General features: G+C 60.7%; 1 protein-coding gene across 1 annotated transcript; it reads left to right on the top strand.

Moving 5' to 3' along the window:
• Positions 1-225: 225 nt before the first annotated feature.
• LOC108357795 (protein argonaute-2-like) lies at positions 226-965 on the top strand (the record flags this gene model as incomplete). Its single annotated transcript, XM_017608866.1, has 2 exons — positions 226-729; positions 786-965. Coding segments are annotated over exons 1-2 (684 nt in total), but the record flags the coding sequence as incomplete, so codon positions are not given.
• Between the last annotated feature and the right edge of the window lie 65 nt (positions 966-1,030).

The raw sequence follows: 1,030 nt of genomic DNA, 5'->3' as shown, positions 1-1,030 counted from the left end.
CAGGCAGCGACACCGTCTCGCCGAAGGACATGTACGACATGGTGAAGCACTGCTGCAATCAGCGCTTTGGACTGATGAACCAGTGCTTCTCCGCCGACAAGATGCTCAACCTGCCCGGCGGCTACTTTCAGCAGTTCCTCCTCAAGGTCAACGGGAAGATGGGCGGCGAGAANCGTCATTGAGCCGACGGTGATGGCCCGCCTCCCCTTCAACCCCTCCATCACCATGCTGGTGGGCGTCGACGTGGTCAACTTTGCCTCGGACGCCGGGGAGCGCCTCCGCTCGAAGGTAGTGGCCGCCGTGGGCTCGTACAGCGACAACTTCACCCGCTACAATGCCACGATTCGCGTGCAGGTGGCCGGCGAGACGGAGACGATCACCGAGCTGCAGGAGATGGTGGTGGACCTGCTGAGGCAGTACGAGGCGGCCAACCGCTGCTTCCCCAAGAACCTCATTCTCTTTCGCAGCGGCCTCTCCGACGGCCAGTTTGACCCGGTGCTCGAGGCGGAGTCGCCGGCGATTCGCCGCGCCATCGCCGACGTCGGCGCCACCATCAAGGTGGTGTACATTGTGGTGCAGAAGCGCCATCACGCCCGCTTTGCCCTCGCGCAGCAGGACACCGGCGGCCGCAAGCCCACCTACAATGTGCCCAGCGGAACGGTGGTCGACAAGGGCATCGTCAACCCGGCCCGGCGCTGCTTCTACCTCAACAGTCACTTCTCCCCACTGGTAGGGTTCTTCTGGTTGGTTGTGTGATTTTGTTTGACTCCATTTTCTCTCTCCAGGGAACCTCCCGCTCGTCCAAGTACACCATTCTCCGCGACGACCTCAAGCTGAGCCCCGACGAGGTGCAGAAGCTGTGCTTCTACAGCTGCTACAACAGCTGTCGCACTCGAAGCGTCATCTCGCAGCCCACCCCGGTCCGATACGCCGACCTGCTGTGCCAGCGCTCCAAGAATCACCTGGTATGAGGAGGAGGAGGATGATGAGGAGAAGGGGGAGTTTAGTTTTAGTTTTAGTTTAACTTTTA

Source organism: Rhagoletis zephyria, unplaced genomic scaffold (genome assembly GCF_001687245.7).
Source record: "Rhagoletis zephyria isolate East Lansing unplaced genomic scaffold, Rhagoletis_zephyria_1.1 Rzeph_scaffold_84791, whole genome shotgun sequence".
Taxonomy (NCBI): Eukaryota; Metazoa; Arthropoda; class Insecta; order Diptera; family Tephritidae; genus Rhagoletis; species Rhagoletis zephyria.
This window is presented reverse-complemented; position numbering and strand designations above follow the sequence as displayed.